General features: G+C 52.6%; 1 protein-coding gene across 4 annotated transcripts; it reads left to right on the forward strand.

Annotated features, from left to right (window-relative positions):
• The first annotated feature begins 1,429 nt into the window (after positions 1–1,429).
• On the forward strand, positions 1,430–11,888 carry MEAF6 (MYST/Esa1 associated factor 6). Of its 4 annotated transcripts, none has more exons than XR_012155662.2 (8): positions 1,430–1,591; positions 2,903–3,018; positions 3,624–3,711; positions 4,414–4,459; positions 5,815–6,007; positions 9,874–9,931; positions 10,575–10,608; positions 11,096–11,438. XR_012155662.2 is itself a non-coding variant. In XM_073318034.2 (8 exons), exons 1-8 carry the CDS (start codon positions 1,496–1,498, stop codon positions 11,102–11,104), a joined length of 612 nt encoding a protein of 203 aa, XP_073174135.1. In that variant the 5' UTR covers positions 1,430–1,495; the 3' UTR covers positions 11,105–11,438. The 4 variants fall into 4 exon arrangements, 3 of the variants coding, with proteins under 3 accessions (XP_073174135.1, XP_073174134.1, XP_073174136.1); XM_073318034.2 differs by lacking the exon at positions 9,874–9,931 and adding an exon at positions 9,740–9,769; XM_073318035.2 differs by lacking the exon at positions 9,874–9,931 and having other exon boundaries at positions 1,432–1,591.
• Positions 11,889–14,105: the final 2,217 nt, after the last annotated feature.

A 14,105-nucleotide genomic window follows, 5' to 3' on the forward strand; every position in this document is an offset into this window, starting at 1 on the left:
TTGGGGGGGTCCTAAAGGGGTCCCAGGGCAGCAGGGTGCTGGGGGGGCTTGGTGCGGGGTGGATGGGAGTCCCAGGGGGTTCGGGGGGGTCCTGGGGCAGGTCCCGGGGGGGTCTCGGTGCAGGAGGTCCTGGGAGGCTTGGTGCGGGGTGGATGGGGGTCCCCGAGGGGTTGGGGGGGGCCCGGGAGGGGGTCTCGGTGCAAGAGGTCCCGGGGGGGGCTCGGCGCAGGGGGGTCTCGGTGTAGGAGGTCCTGGGGGGAGGCTCGGCACAGGGGGGTCCCGGGGGGGGTCTCGGTGCAGGAGGTTCGGGGGGGGCTCAGCGCGGGGTGGATGGGGGTCCCGGGGGGGCTCGGCGCGGGGGGAGGCCCGGGGGGGCTCGGTGCGGGGTGGATGGGGGTCCCGGGAGGGGGGCTCGGCGCGGGGGGCTCGGTGCGAGGTGGATGGAGGTCCCGGGGGGCTCGGCGCGGGGTGGATGGGGGTCCCGGGGGGGGTCCCGGGGGGCTCGGCGCGGGGGGCTCGGTGCGGGGTGGATGGGGGTCCCGGGGGGGTCCGGGGGGCTCGGCGCGGGGGGCTCGGTGCGGGGTGAATGGGGGTCCCGGGGGGGTTCGGCGCGGGGGGGGTCCGGGGGGGCTCGGTGCGGGGTGGATGGGGGTCCCGGGGGGGCTCGGCGCGGGGGGCTCGGTGCGGGGTGGATGGGGGTCCCGGGGGGGTCCGGGGGGGCTCGGCGCGGGGGGGGGGTCCGGGGGGGCTCGGTGCGGGGTGGATGGGGGTCCCGGGGGGGGGTCCCGGCGCGGGGGGCTCGGTGCGGGGTGGATGGGGGTCCGGGGGGGCTCGGTGCGGGGTGGATGGGGGTCCCGGGGGGGTCCGGGGGGCTCGGCGCGGGGGGCTCGGTGCGGGGGGCTCGGCGCGGGGTGGATGGGGGTCCCGGGGGGCTCGGCGCGGGGGGGTCCGGGGGGGCTCGGCGCGGGGTGGATGGGGGTCCCGGGGGGGTCCGGGGGGGCTCGGTGCGGGGTGGATGGGGGGTCCGGGGGGGGGGGTCCCGGCGCGGGGGGCTCGGTGCGGGGTGGATGGGGGTCCCGGGGGGCTCGGCGCGGGGGGGTCCGGGGGGGCTCGGCGCGGGGTGGATGGGGGTCCCGGGGGGGGTCCCGGGGGGGTCCGGGGGGGCTCGGTGCGGGGTGGATGGGGGGTCCGGGGGGGGGGTCCCGGCGCGGGGGGCTCGGTGCGGGGTGGATGGGGGTCCCGGGGGGGCTCGGCGCGGGGGGGGTCCCGGCGCGGGGGGCTCGGTGCGGGGTGGATGGGGGTCCCGGGGGGGCTCGGCGCGGGGGGGGTCCCGGCGCGGGGGGCCCCTCCCGGGGCAGCGGGAAGTTGGGGCTCCGCGGCTCGGGGCCCGGCCGGGTCTCAGCGCTGCCCCCGGCGGCCCAGGCCGGCAGCGCAGCCCGGCTGCGGCCCCCTCCCCCCGGCGCGGCTCCCGCCCCGCCGCAGGCCGCAGCCCATCATGGCGGCGCTGCACACCAAGGCCGGGGGCCCCCCCCAGATCCCCGACACCCGCCGGGAGCTGGCCGAGCTGGTGAAGCGCAAGCAGGAGCTGGCGGTGAGGGGCAGGGGGCGCGGCCGCCCCGCTCCCGCCGCGTCCCGGCCGCCCGCGCTACGAGAGGCCGCGGGCTGGGGAGGCGGCTAGGCCGCGCCCCCCCCCGGCCTCCCGCCCGCGCCCCCCCCCGGCCTCCCGCCCGCGCCCCGGGTCGAGCTGGGCCCGCAGCCCCGCCGTGGGGCCAGGGGGGCGTCTGGGGAATGGGGCTGGAGAGCCCAGGGGAGGGGCCGGGGGACCGGCTCTGGGGGGCAGTGAGGATTGGGGTGGGGAATGGGGGGCAGCGGTTCTGGGGGGGCAGTGGGGATTGGGGTGGGAAATGGGGTGCACCGGCTCTGGGGGGGCAGTGAGGATTGGGGTGCACCGGCTCTGGGGGGGAAGTGGAGTTGGGGGTGCAGCGGTTCTGGGGGGGGTGGGGATTGGGGGTGCACCGGCTCTGGGGGGCAGTGGGGATTGGGGTGGGAAATGGGGTGCAGCGGCTCTGGGGGGGAAGTGGGGATTGGGGTGGGGAATGGGGTGCACCGGCTCTGGGGGGCAGTGAGGATTGGGGTGCACTGGCTCTGGGGGGGGAGTGGAGTTGGGGGTGCAGCGGTTCTGGGGGGGTGGGGATTGGGGGTGCACCGGCTCTGGGGGGCAGTGGGGATTGGGGTGGGGAATGGGGTGGGAAATGGGGTGCAGCGGCTCTGGGGGGGAAGTGGGGATTGGGGTGGGAAATGGGGTGCAGCGGCTCTGGGGGGGAAGTGGAGTTGGGGGTGCAGCGGCTCTGGGGGGGAAGTGGAGTTGGGGGTGCAGCGGCTCTGGGGGGGAAGTGGAGTTGGGGGTGCAGCAGTTCTGGGGGGGTGGGGATTGGGGGTGCACCGGCTCTGGGGGGCAGTGGGGATTGGGGTGGGGAATGGGGTGCAGCGGTTCTGGGGGGGGAAGTGGGTTGGGGGTGCAGCGGCTCTGGGGGGCAGTGAGGATGGGGGAATCTGGGGGGGATTAGAAAACGGGGGGGATATAGAGGGCACATTGGAGAGTAGCGGTATCTGGGGGGTATCCCGCTTCCATGACAACAGGCACGAATCCCCGGGCATCTCCTGCATCCTTCCCCCTCCCCCTTTTCCATCTGTGCCCATCCCTCCCTGCCTGCTCCCCTGCAGCAGGCATGAACCATGAGATCTGGGGGAGCTGACCCACGTCCAGAGCGCTCACAGCCTCTGCAGACTCCTGGGAGTCCCTTGGCAGTGGCCAGCTCTGGTACCCCTGGGATCATTGACCGGCTCTGGGGATATGCTGGCATTAGCCTCGTCTTCTTTTGTTCTGTGCTTCTTATACCAGGAGACCCTAGCGAATTTGGAGAGGCAGATCTATGCTTTTGAGGGCAGCTACTTAGAGGACACCCAGATGTACGGCAACATCATCCGTGGCTGGGACCGCTACCTGACAAACCAGAAGTGAGTGGAGAGAGGTGACTTTTCTGGGTGCCCTGGTTCAGGGGATAGTAGTTTCACTCTGGCATGTAACATTTGGGCTTTTTGCTTCGTAATATGTTTCCATCCCAGTCCTGAGGTTCTGGTTTCTAAACAGCTTTGATAAGTGGAACTTTTAAAAAAATAAGAGATTGGGATTGTCCCTGAGGTTAGCTAATACACAGGGCATTGTTTCTCTTAAGATGGCTTGTGTGTGGACCAGTTGAAACTACATCAGCCAGTAAAACTTCTCTGTGCACTTGTATCTTGTCTCCCTCTTCCCAGCACTAAAGGGGGCCTTATGGGTACCGGGGACTCGTGGAGCTCCCCAAGTCTCCATATGTTTTCAGGGGACACAGCATGTAACAGGCACGATTTCTCTTCAGATAACTGTAAGGACATAGGTGTAGGGCATTCTCAGGGATTAGTAACTGGTCCATTAGGGACTTTTGTGCAGTGTCCTTGGGCTGCAGTGTCTTTCTGCCTTGTCCTAACCTGCAGGTTATGCCTTGCGTGGGTAGATAAGGGAACAGAACACCGTCTGACATGGTGACTGAGTATTTGCAATGAGGCCGTGCTGTGTATTTCAGAAACTCGAACAGCAAAAACGACCGAAGGAACCGGAAATTTAAAGAAGCTGAACGACTCTTCAGCAAATCTTCGGTCACCTCCGCAGCAGTGAGTACGGCGCTTGTGGCCTGGCAGCATGCAACGCCAACTCAAGTCCTGAGCTTCCTGGGCAGAACTGCCTGGCCTTTGCCCATGAACATCGGGGAGGACAAATCTGAGCTGAACAGATCCTATATTGTACACTCTCCCCTCCATCATTTCTCACTCTTCTCCTTTCTTCCAGGTTGTGCTGAATTGTTCTTCATGGAGTTTCCTTCAGTTGTTCACTTTGTACCTAACAAGGGGAAAATAGCCTGTTTATTCTACTTTCTTTGGCCTCATTGAGAGGAAACCCTGGGGTGGCTGATCTCTCCCTGTTCTTAGGACTACTCCCCTTGGCATAGTTTGTGCCCTTTCAGTGGCTCTGTTGATCTGTCTTCTCCTCTCACAAGCATCTCCCATCTGCCCATAAAATTCACATCTGCCGCAATGCCCAAATGTCTCTGAGAGGAGGGAGTGGGGGACAGACAAATCAAGAAACTTCTGTGTCTCACGATCCTATTTCTGCCCTCATTGGCATTCTCCCTTCTCTTCCTTTTTGGCTTTAATGCCCTCTCCTGTCGTGACATGCTGAGTTTAGACTGCAGGGTCTTTGGAGCAGAGACCAAAGAACCACCTCTTGTGCTGTGAGGGGCCTTGCATGCTTTTGAGATCTTGAAAAAAATAATAAATGGGAATCTGTCTTTATTAATGTGCCTTCTGATTTTCTAGGCAGTCAGTGCATTGGCCGGAGTTCAGGACCAGCTCATTGAAAAGCGTAAGCTGCTACTTCTTTCCTCTCACCACCTGACTAACTTGGAATGAAGCAAGTTGCTTCCTGAGGAATTAGGTCACGTGTCTGTTCTCTTCACACCATAGGCACCGGCTTCTAATTCTCCTTGGGGGTGCTCAACCCCTGCGCAGCCCCAGGCCCCGTCCCAACTCCACCCCTGCCCCTTCTCCGCCCCCTCCCCTGAGCACGCCCCATCGCTGGTCCTCCTCCTGCCTCCCAGCACCTCCTGCATGCCACGGAGCTGTTCCTCTGCGTGCAGGAGGCGCTGGGAGGGAGAGGGAGGAGTTGATCAGCGGGGGCCATCTGTTGCAGGAGTTGTGATGGGGGGAGTTTGGCTGCTGGTGGGTGCTAAGCACCAGCTAATTTTTTCCTGTGGGTGCTCCATCCCTGGAGCACCCATGGGGTCAGCGCCTATGCTTCTCCCCTTACCAGGTGCACGACCAAGGGTAATTATGGTCCTGTTAGAGGGTTCCCCTTCCAGCACTGTTTTAATTGGTCCTTGTGATTCCCTGTCGGTTAGGTATGCTGCTTTTCACACCCCAGCAATTGTGTTGCTCTAAATAAGGTCACAGTTGTACTCATTACAAGTGTATATGTTAAAATGTAGACCTCTCTTTTAGCAATGGCATTATCTTTTGTGTCTGCTTGAACTGCTGACTGCAAGTGAAGTGTGTTTAAGTGGGTTTGGTATTTTTGGGAGGTGAGGCTCTGGGGGTTGGAGCTCTGGCTCTTTTTCTTTCCTGACATTAAATGGTAAGTAATTGTCAGTGGATCTGAGTGCCTGCTGCCCAGAACCCCTGGCATCTGTCACAAGTTTCACACAAGTTTACATCTTCCCTCCTGAGTTAGCAGAATCGCTCACTGTTCGGCTTTGATGTAGAGGTTGAGTGCACCAACTTTTAAGCCACGATAAAAGGGATTGTTGGGGCTGGCTCTCTGCCTTTGGGGCTGAGAGTTTTTGCTCTTTCTTGGGTGCTTAAGGGCATTGTGTGGCATATACTATAGAAATTGGTATGCAGTAAATCCATTTTTACCCGGGTTATTCCTGAATCAGGTGTTGATTGAATTGGCTTTGATTCTAGCATGCATCTGTTTCTAAGGGGGTAACTTGCCACACTGAGGAAATGCTGCTTAGTCCCGCTTAGTGACCTTTTTCTGTGCTATCTACTGGAGACGTTAAGCTGCCCTCCATGTGGCTTCCATATGCGGTTTGCTGCTGCACTCGGGATTTGGCTCCAGCGCTTCCTTATTCTGGGTGCGAAGGGATTCACCAGGGTCTGTGGTGGGGCTGAACGGATGGGAAGTAACAGCTGTGCTCTTGTGGGTTTGTTGTGTTCTAGAGGAGCCAGGTAGTGGCACAGAGAGTGATGCTTCTCCAGACTTTCACAATCAGGAGAATGAGCCCAGCCAGGAGGATACTGAAGAGCTGGATGGGACTGTGCAGGGAGTGAAACCGCAGAAAGCCGCATCTTCCACCTCCTCGGGGAGTCACCACAGCAGCCACAAAAAACGGAAGAACAAAAATCGACACAGGTTAGTGGGGCCAGCTGCCCTCACCACGTCCTCTGAACAGCTGGTTGTTGCCCAAATGGCATTATGGCCTGAAAGTAGCCAAATGTATTCAAGCAATGAGCAGTTCAGACCACTGGTTAGTTGGGGTCATTAAGTGCAAATGACGATCTGATTTCTCGCTTCATGTTAACCTGCAAATCACTGAATCAAATTTATTACATTCACTGGGTGACATCAGACAACCTATCTGGCCCTGCTCCCATAATCTCCGGGAGGGATAAGAGTGGGAGACATTTAGAAATAGTTGGGCTAGTGGACTGAGCAGGGTACTGGAAGGCAAGAGCTTCTGATTTCTAATCCCGGCTCTGATAAGATACCTGTATGGCCTTGGGACAGGACCCCTCCCTTTTCTGTGCCATTTCAATTTCTCAATCTGTAAAGCAGAATAATACTGGCCTGCCTCCCAGGGGGAGAGGTTACAATCCAGTCCCCTTGGTGCCTGCATCTTGTTCTCTGGAATTGAGTGAGGTAGGGACGTTGACAGATCTGTCTGGGGAAGTGGATCAGGAAATAAACAAAAACGCTTTGGGAATCCAGTGATTATAAAAGTCCTGGAAATCCTGGATATTTTCACCCAAACTTTGCTCCCAAGCCATTTTTGTTGTCATTTGGCTCCAGACTGAGCCTCTGTTCCATGTGGTGTTCTGGAGCTGCCTTGCTTTTCATGTTCATTTGAACGCAGTTGTAAGGAAGCTGACCTCACAGCCATGTAAGAAGTAGTAAAGATCTCACAACCTTCACTTGGTTGCCCTTGGGTGGCCAATTCCGAAATAGGTGGCTTTAGAGATGGCCTATTAGAGATAATGTCACACCACATGGATAATGCCATTTTCTCTACAAAATGATGTCCTCCGCACAATGTGACCTCGTATGTATTGTGCATTCAAAGTCACTCTGTGTGGAGGATGCCATTTTGTCGAGAAAAATGGTGTCCTCCAGGCTGTGTGACCTCGCATGCACCATACATGTGAGGACACACTGCAGAGCAAAATGGTGTCCTCTGCACACTCGGGATCACTGCTGCCCCGTCTGCTGGAGGCGCACCCCCATTTGGGGTCACAACTCACAATTGGGAACTGCTGGGTTATGGGCAGGTGTTTTGCCTGATACATTCAACTCCCTTTTTGAAGTTGACTGGATTTTGCGGTGTCAGTGTCTCTTTAATTCTTAGATCCAGGATTTCCTTCCTGCTATAATATTACAATTTAAAAACGTTTGCTCAGTTATATCTCCTTTTAGTTCCTCATGAGCTAGGAATCATGAAGTAGTCTAGAAAGACCTTTTTGGTTTTTCCTGTAGGTAGCTAGAAACAATTTCAGAAGTAACAATAGTTTAAGAACATAAGAACGGCCATACTAGATCAGACCAATGATCTAGCCCAGTGTGCTGTCTTCTGACAGTGAACTGGTGCCCGATGCTTCAGAAGGAATGAACAGAACAGGGCAATTACCAAATGATCCATCCCCTGTTGTCCAGTCCCAACTTCTGGCAGTCAGATTTAGGGACACCCAGAGCGTGGAGTTGCATTCCTGATCATCTTGGCTAATAGCAATGGATGGACCTATCCTCCATGAACTTATCTATACTTTTGGCTTCACAGCATTCTCTGGCAATGAGTTCCACAGGTTGATTGTACACTGTGTGAAGAAGTACTTCCTTGTGTTTGTTTCAAACCTGCTGCTTATTAATTGCATTGGGTGACCACTGGTTCTTGTGTTATGTGAAGGGGTAGATAACATTATAGGTTTCTTGCAATATGAGAGGAAAGGGACATCCTGTAAAACTAATAGACAGCACATTTAAAACTGACAGAAGGAACTAGTTTTGAAACAAAGCATACTTAACCTGTGGAACTCCCATCGGTGAGAGATCTTTGAGACCAAGGCTTAGTAGGATTCAAATAGCAGTAAGCCTTTATGTGGGCAATAAGAAAGTTCACAGTTACATTAGATCTAATAAAAACTTTATAAACCTTCATGCTTCAGAGCATAAGCCAACCACTAGCGCCAGGAGTTAGAAAGAAACTCCCACTCTGGGCCAGTTATTCTGTTACAGGGTTTCTTGTACCTTCCTCTGAAGCAGCTGATTCTGACTACTGTTGGAAGCAGGACATTGAACAAGATGGAAGCCGGGTCTGATCTGGTATGGCAGTTCCTATGATCCTAGAATGTAAAGCAGAGAGAGAAATCTAAATAATACAAAGTCACTTACAATTAATTGACTGTTATTCTAAAATGCCTTAGTGTGGCCAGTTACTGAATCTGACAAGTCTAACTGTATTTGATACAGCTCTGTGACATTAAAACTGACTGTTCTTACTAACTACTTCCTAAAATCCTTCCAGCAAAGGAAAAATTCCAGGCACCATCCAGGAACATGAAGCTAGTCGCAAGAAATTAATGATGTAACTCTAGGTGCTTTGAAATGAAATATACTGGGAAATGCTCTTTGGAAACAGACACCTCCTTGTTTGCCCATTTCTCTTGAATGTCCTGAGATGAAAGTATTATATAAGAAATCTTGAAAGTCTGTCACTGGGGCTGCCCTCTGACTGCAAATCCTGATTCACGGCTCTCCCAGTCGTTTGCATAAGCTGAGTGCTGACTGAAGCTTTGGTGGCCGCTGGAATGGGCTGTCTTCAGGCATGGCTGACACTGCTTGCAAAGTAGTCCAAGCTTTCCTACTTCATACCTCACCAGCTCTGCTAGCAGTACTGGTGCTGTTCCGGCGTGGCGGGAATATCCAGCTCTCACGTCCGGCATCTGAACACGGTGAACCAGGTGAACGGCGTTGGCCGTTGCTCATGGGGGCCCTTAGTTCCACTCTGCTGTGCAAGTGCCAGGGATACCGTCCCCTACCAAAGCATCCCGAATTCAGCGACTTGCATCAGCCGAGGAAGAGCTCACCTTCCGCAGGAATGCTGCTTCCTCTTAGACGTTCCGTTGCAACAAGGCTACTGAGTTAGGACTTAATACCATTGAAGCGTCATGTTAACTCCCCTCTTTCTAACCAATACAATTGTTGGATTCCAGGAGGAGCTCTCTGGAAACAGAGCGCCATGGTGGATGTGCGAGCGTGTGTGTATGGATGCTAGAGTCTGCTGATGGGAGTGTAACTGTTTGGTAACTAGATTCAAACAATTCACAGTGTTTTCTTTTTAGGTTTATAAGTGAAAAGTGTGTGTGTGCATACATACAACCATATTTGAATGCGAAATTGCTAAATATTTCTATGACAGCCTCCATCTAGCTGCCTGAACCAACTTCTCTGCTTCTGCCCTAATAATCTAGAGAGAGCCTCTGCTTTCTGAGTGCCCACTTGGTTGTCTTTGCGTGCATCGAAAGTTCAGTCTCTGTCTGGAAGCTAATGTGCTATTCCAAATAGCTGATGGCTTCCTTTCTCTGCGTATAAAAATACCTTACATAAACCACTCTTCCTCTGTTTAACACCTCATTTCCCAGCAATCCACTTGGGGAGGGGGGCTCTGCACTGCCGAGTCCGGAGTGCTTTTTTGTGCCAAATTCTGGTAAATAAATAAATAACATATTCTATATAAAATAAGAACTTTATGGCATTTGGACATTGGCTTTATTTTTTTCTATAATCTCGCTAGGGTGGCTAATCAACCTATTTATTGAATTCATTAGTATATTAATGGCTATTGCTTTCTTCCTTTCAAATGCTGCCCCTCAGCCCGCCTGGCATGTTTGATTATGACTTTGAGTAAGTTTGACTTGAATTAGTACTTGTGCTGTCTTGTTAGTGTGTAGACACCGATGTGCCTTTCTGAGACCTTTCTAACCCATAGTTTATCTGTTTAATTGTAGGTATGTATATTAGGTTAGGCTGGGAAGTTTTTTTAAAAAACAGAAAAACATGATGGAGGTAACATTTTATTTAATAACTTCAGCAAAATTAAATCAACTTTACTCTTCTGCCTCTTTATTTTGTTTTTAAAACTACAGATAAACTTTATCTTAATAAATAGTTAAAAACTGATTTCTGGCTTTGCTTCCTAAAGAGATTAGTGGCATCAATTTGGATATTTTCCTCTGGAGAAATGTAATAAAGCCAATCCCCTTGATTTTATAATACCTGTTGTCTCAAAATCCTCTTTCTCTGTATAGTCCAAGTAAGTAACTATTACCACTATGTCTGAATAATTACCTGTGGCATAGTTACATCTATCTCTTAACAAATTAACATAGAGCATGCATTTTAATCCCATTTTTGCACGCTGCATAACTTCCCTGTGATTTTATTATGAATCTTTGATAACTGTTTCTCTGATTGAGTGGGTGGAATATGCATTTCGGCAAGGTGTAAAGAGTCCGCTCTCATTGATGTTGTTGGTCCTTGCCCAGTAATGTTGGGACAATGATTTGGCTCGTCCAGTTCGGAGAACGTGGATTGAATTAACCAAATAGCCTTTGTTGTAGCCTGTGCCATATGCTGTAGCTGGTTCTTGGAACTCCCATTGAAGTGTAATGTATTGAAATGGACATTTCTCTTCTCTTTCCCATCACAGGATTGATCTCAAGTTAAACAAAAAGCCACGAGCTGTAAGTATCAGTCCTCCTGTGTCATTATTTTTATTGTTAGTCTGTAGTCTGAGGTTGCAGGCTAATCCCCAGCACTCTAGAGTCTGCATCTGCCATGGTTTATGCTCTCTCATTTTCATGGTGGGGGAATAGTTAGCGTGAAATGAGCAATTTCCTTGTGGATTTATCATAGCTGGATTTATGTTGCTTGTTACCAGATGTTGGTGACAGTTGAGAGCCCCATATATTTTACTCAAGAAAAATTGTTTCACACCCTTTCCAGCTGTGATTATTAATCTAGTAAATTGAAAACTATTGGTGATTGGTCGACATATCTCTTAGTTGAAGATTTTGAAGATGAGGGTGTTCAGCTACAGTAAAATTCTCTTCTCTCTGCCTGCGTGCAAAGAATGATGTGTGTGCTTCATGCCGTTGCGTGTGAAAGCTGATGAAAGCTGTGAAAGCTACTCTGGGGGTATTAATGTCCTGCCCTTTCCCCTCTCTGCAGGACTACTAGACTCATCGGTGCCGAAGCTTCCCGGATCTAGGCCCCCACGTTGAGTCCACACTAAGAAAAACATCAGTTGACTGAATGAGCACAATGGGCAGCTCTCCCACCGAGTGTCTGCACATAGGAGTAGTTCACTCAAAAGTACTAAAGTGTGTGTGTGTTTGGGGGGGGTCGGGGGGGGGGGATAGTCTTGTTTGGCTACATTGGACCATGTACTTTGTGTCATTTTAAAATCACCTGAAATGCAGGAGGACTAAGCTGTGGTGTCACCCATCTCTGGTTCCTGAGTGCGACATTCTTCCCCCACAGCTGGCAACACACACCCTGCAATCGGCTGGTTTTGCTGCTGCCATCACCATTGTCTGTAATAACCATTGAGAGATGTTGTTGTTCCATTTTATACCGGAATGGGGGCGTGGCTCTGTGTGTCCCATGCAGGTTGTAAATCTGTTAGGTTATTTTTTTAATACTGATATTTAGTTTGTTTTTTTTAAACCAAACTATACAGTTGACAAATTGGCTTTTGATTTTTCCTTCTTAAATCTGATTAGGCTGTTCATTTTTCAGAATGATCCACTTGAATTCTTACCTTAGTAGAGAAGAAAGTGGCTCACCCCTTTCCTTCATCTTTGATCTTAACACTTCCCCTCCGTTTTTTTCGGGGCACTGAGCTACAAGGAGTGGTTGGACCTCGAAGCCATCTTGCTCCTAAAGGTTGGGTGGATTCTCTTTTTAATACAAACATCTGTCATTTGTATATAAAACAATAAAAGTCACGTTTGTCTCTCTTCTCATGTCTTGCTTTGCAGTTGGAGATGTTTCTGTGTTTTGTTTGTTCTAAGCCACTCAAGAATTTCCGTCATTCTTCTCCATTTATTCTGTGAGGTTTTCCTGAATTCCTCTACTTTCAGGTACAGCGTGTGTTTATGCAGCTCCATGAGCCTCTTAGGAATTGTCTCCTTTACTCCTCCTCCTTGTATACACACACAGTGGTGACTGTCAAGGGAGCCAGGAACTAGCCTCCTTTTGTGCTAATTATTCACAGCTCACAACTAGAGAGATCTTGGGCAGACATGACCACTTGCTGATGTTGCCGGAATACCTCCTGGTAATGGGTGAGCAGCCCTGACTGTTCTCTGAACCAGCACGCCCATGCACAGGGATGGGTGTCCTAACCAGGGTCAGGAATGTGGTGCTGCCCTTTCCGGGGGGCAGAGCTTTGAGTGCCGCTCACCAGTGTTACCTGGGGCTGAGTGGGGTTTTAGCACCTTTGTTCTCATGCTACAGTCTCTGGAAGGGAGTTGTGCCCACTTGCTTAAACCTCTCCAAATCGCCATGAGGTCTGTGTGCTGCGCCCCTCAATTGCTCTGTATTAGACTCCATGTTACTGAGCCTTGCCTTCTTGGGGACTCCATTTGCTTCCTAGCTTTTGCTTGGGTGACTGCAGCTCTGCCCTTGCCAGTGGAGTAGCAGAGGCTTGACTTCAATACCATGCAAGGACTGTTAGGTGCCGTTCTACACTAAGACACTCATTTAAGGCCAGGTTGCCTGCGGGGAAAGTCCAAAGCGACAGCAGCAGCGGCTGAGTCCCTTCTTATTGTACGTTCCAGTCTTGGGTTCACCCACAGAGTCACACTTGCTGTAATAGCTGGGCAATTCCTGTAGGCAGCCTCTCTGGGCAGGGGCGGCTGCTGTTTTGGCTAGCGTGGAGTGCTGGCTAGTGCTGAGAGACACTGATTTAAGAGGAAGAGGCACACCTGTTCTGCTTTATTCTTCTCTAATCTGTTCTTCCTTGCATTATAACTTGGCAGTGTCAGAAGATTAAAACTAGGGATGGGTAAACATCCAAGAAACTGGACAAGTCCTGAAAATCGCCCTGTGTTCCCCAGCTGCTTTGGAATAAGAACAGCTCTGGCCTTGAGTTTTTGGCTACTCGGCCTTGGTAGCATGGAAAACCCACAACAGCTTTTCCTGTGCTAATTCCCCTTATCCTGGCCCAACGCAGGGACTGCAGAAAGGCATGAACTTGGTAGAGTATCGTTGGCAAACCTTTTCCGACCTCGGAAAACCTGCTGCCGCTCCCAGCCAGCGTCGGCGGGAAGGGTGCGGTGGACACAGCTTGCATTGGCAGCCGGGCACAGTGTGCTGGAATGGAAGCTGCGCTGGTGGTGACAGCAGTGGGTACTGCTCTGTGCTCTGGCTGGTGGATACGTGCTATCACTTACAGTTCCCTAGACACCTATGCAGAAGGAGATTTGTACTGTAACGATTATAAAGGGGGGCAAGGTTAATGCAGAGCCATCAGCAAAGAGCTAGGGGTTGGCATTTTTGGGCTGGGGCCTGGGCTTTGAATCTCTGGGGAGGTGATGACTTTCAGCAAACAGCCAACTCTCCCCTTTCCCAAGAGGCCTGTGCTCTCCGCCCGCCCCAGCTCCTGAATCTCTTTGTTTCGATGCAAACTGTCTGGTGCCCTACTCAGCTCAGCAACAGGGACAGAGAGATCAGGCTGGGCCAGGAGCCCCGTGAGGCCAGGAGCAGGGTAGGGCATGGGACGGTAGCTTTGTACCTGTGCAGACACTGAACTGCGATTGAGCAGCCTTTGGAAGCAGGTCCCATGCATTGTGGTTTTTGTTCCCTTTAACGATATTGTGCTGAACAGAGATGTGACCACCCATCAGTCCTGGGCCCAACCCAGCCTAGCTGCAGAGATGTTTTGGTTTTAGAGCTGAAGACCTGGTGCCCTTTCTGATATGTAATGTATACACTGTAATTACCTCTGCTGGAGCTGCTCACTCCTCCCCGGGCTTCTGTGCGTTGCTGACGTTTTGACTCACTTTTTTATCCCAGTATGTTAGGGGAGCAGAAATCCCCAGCCCTAGGCAGGCTGGACAATCTGAGCTGTAGCCGCATCAGTCACTGTAAAGAAAAAAAAAAAAAAAAGGCAAAGCTCACTCCTCAACGAGCGATGGTTTTTTCCCCAGCCTCTGACATTTCAGGAGTCACCTCA

The sequence above is a fragment of the Lepidochelys kempii genome, chromosome 19 (assembly GCF_965140285.1).
Source record: "Lepidochelys kempii isolate rLepKem1 chromosome 19, rLepKem1.hap1, whole genome shotgun sequence".
In the NCBI taxonomy this organism is placed as follows: Eukaryota; Metazoa; Chordata; order Testudines; family Cheloniidae; genus Lepidochelys; species Lepidochelys kempii.

Excerpts from the sequence above, each read along its gene's own strand:
- MEAF6 (XM_073318033.2), top strand. The coding sequence starts at position 1,496 with ATGGCGGCGCTGCACACCAAGGCCGGGGGCCCCCCCCAGATCCCCGAC. Across the intron at positions 3,019-3,623 it reads CGCTACCTGACAAACCAGAA|AAACTCGAACAGCAAAAACG; the intron begins GTGAGTGGAGAG and ends TGTGTATTTCAG. Across the intron at positions 3,712-4,413 it reads CTTCGGTCACCTCCGCAGCA|GCAGTCAGTGCATTGGCCGG; the intron begins GTGAGTACGGCG and ends CTGATTTTCTAG.